The sequence below is a fragment of the Plectropomus leopardus genome, unplaced genomic scaffold (assembly GCF_008729295.1).
Source record: "Plectropomus leopardus isolate mb unplaced genomic scaffold, YSFRI_Pleo_2.0 unplaced_scaffold83486, whole genome shotgun sequence".
Classification (NCBI taxonomy): Eukaryota; Metazoa; Chordata; class Actinopteri; order Perciformes; family Serranidae; genus Plectropomus; species Plectropomus leopardus.
The window spans coordinates 1-610 of NW_024692003.1; the positions used below are offsets into that span (position 1 = coordinate 1).

The 610-nt window shown below is 59.2% G+C and overlaps 1 protein-coding gene across 1 annotated transcript; it reads right to left on the bottom strand.

Moving 5' to 3' along the window:
• Positions 1 to 275: 275 nt before the first annotated feature.
• Positions 276 to 607, bottom strand: LOC121940322 (protein mono-ADP-ribosyltransferase PARP12-like; the record flags this gene model as incomplete). The annotated part of the gene is made up of 1 exon (XM_042483112.1): positions 276 to 607. A coding segment is annotated over one exon (332 nt), but the record flags the coding sequence as incomplete, so codon positions are not given.
• Positions 608 to 610: the final 3 nt, after the last annotated feature.

The window sequence follows — 610 nt, forward strand, 5'->3', positions numbered from 1 at the left end:
CAGACAGTCCCTAAGAGGTTAATAACAGACAGTCCCTAAAGGGTTAACCAGCTGAGCTTGAGTTTCTGTTTCCTTCAGTTTCTGTTTGGCCTCCTCACAGCTGCAGGAGGAGCGTATCCCTCCGCAGACACAGGAAGTAGTACTCAATCAATAACTCTACAACAAGTCCGATCAGAGCAGGTTATTGACTTATTGACCTGCCGTTTCGGACTACGGAAGCCCGAAGGAGGTGATAACAGCCGGTAAGCACGTTAAACCTGAGCGCGCGGACTCACCTCGCCTTGCCGAACCTGCAGGTTCCGAACAGGAAGTACCTGCACAGGTGCAGCTGCGGACAGTCCTCGCGACAACAGCCGGCGTCCTCGCGGCCGTAGCGACCGCAGAGGCGCAGAGAGGTCCGGGCCACCACCGTGGGGTCCCCCGAGGGCCCGCCGACCAGCAGGAAGCGGGGACACTTGTAAACCATGGCGCTGAACTCTTCTTCGCTGATGTTGCAGCGCTGCAGCAGCTGCCGGTGCAGCTGCTGAAGCTGCATGGAGCCCGCGCTGCTGCACAGGATGCTCGTCGCCAGCTGGACCTCCCGACTCAACCAGGACTCAGACCCGGACCC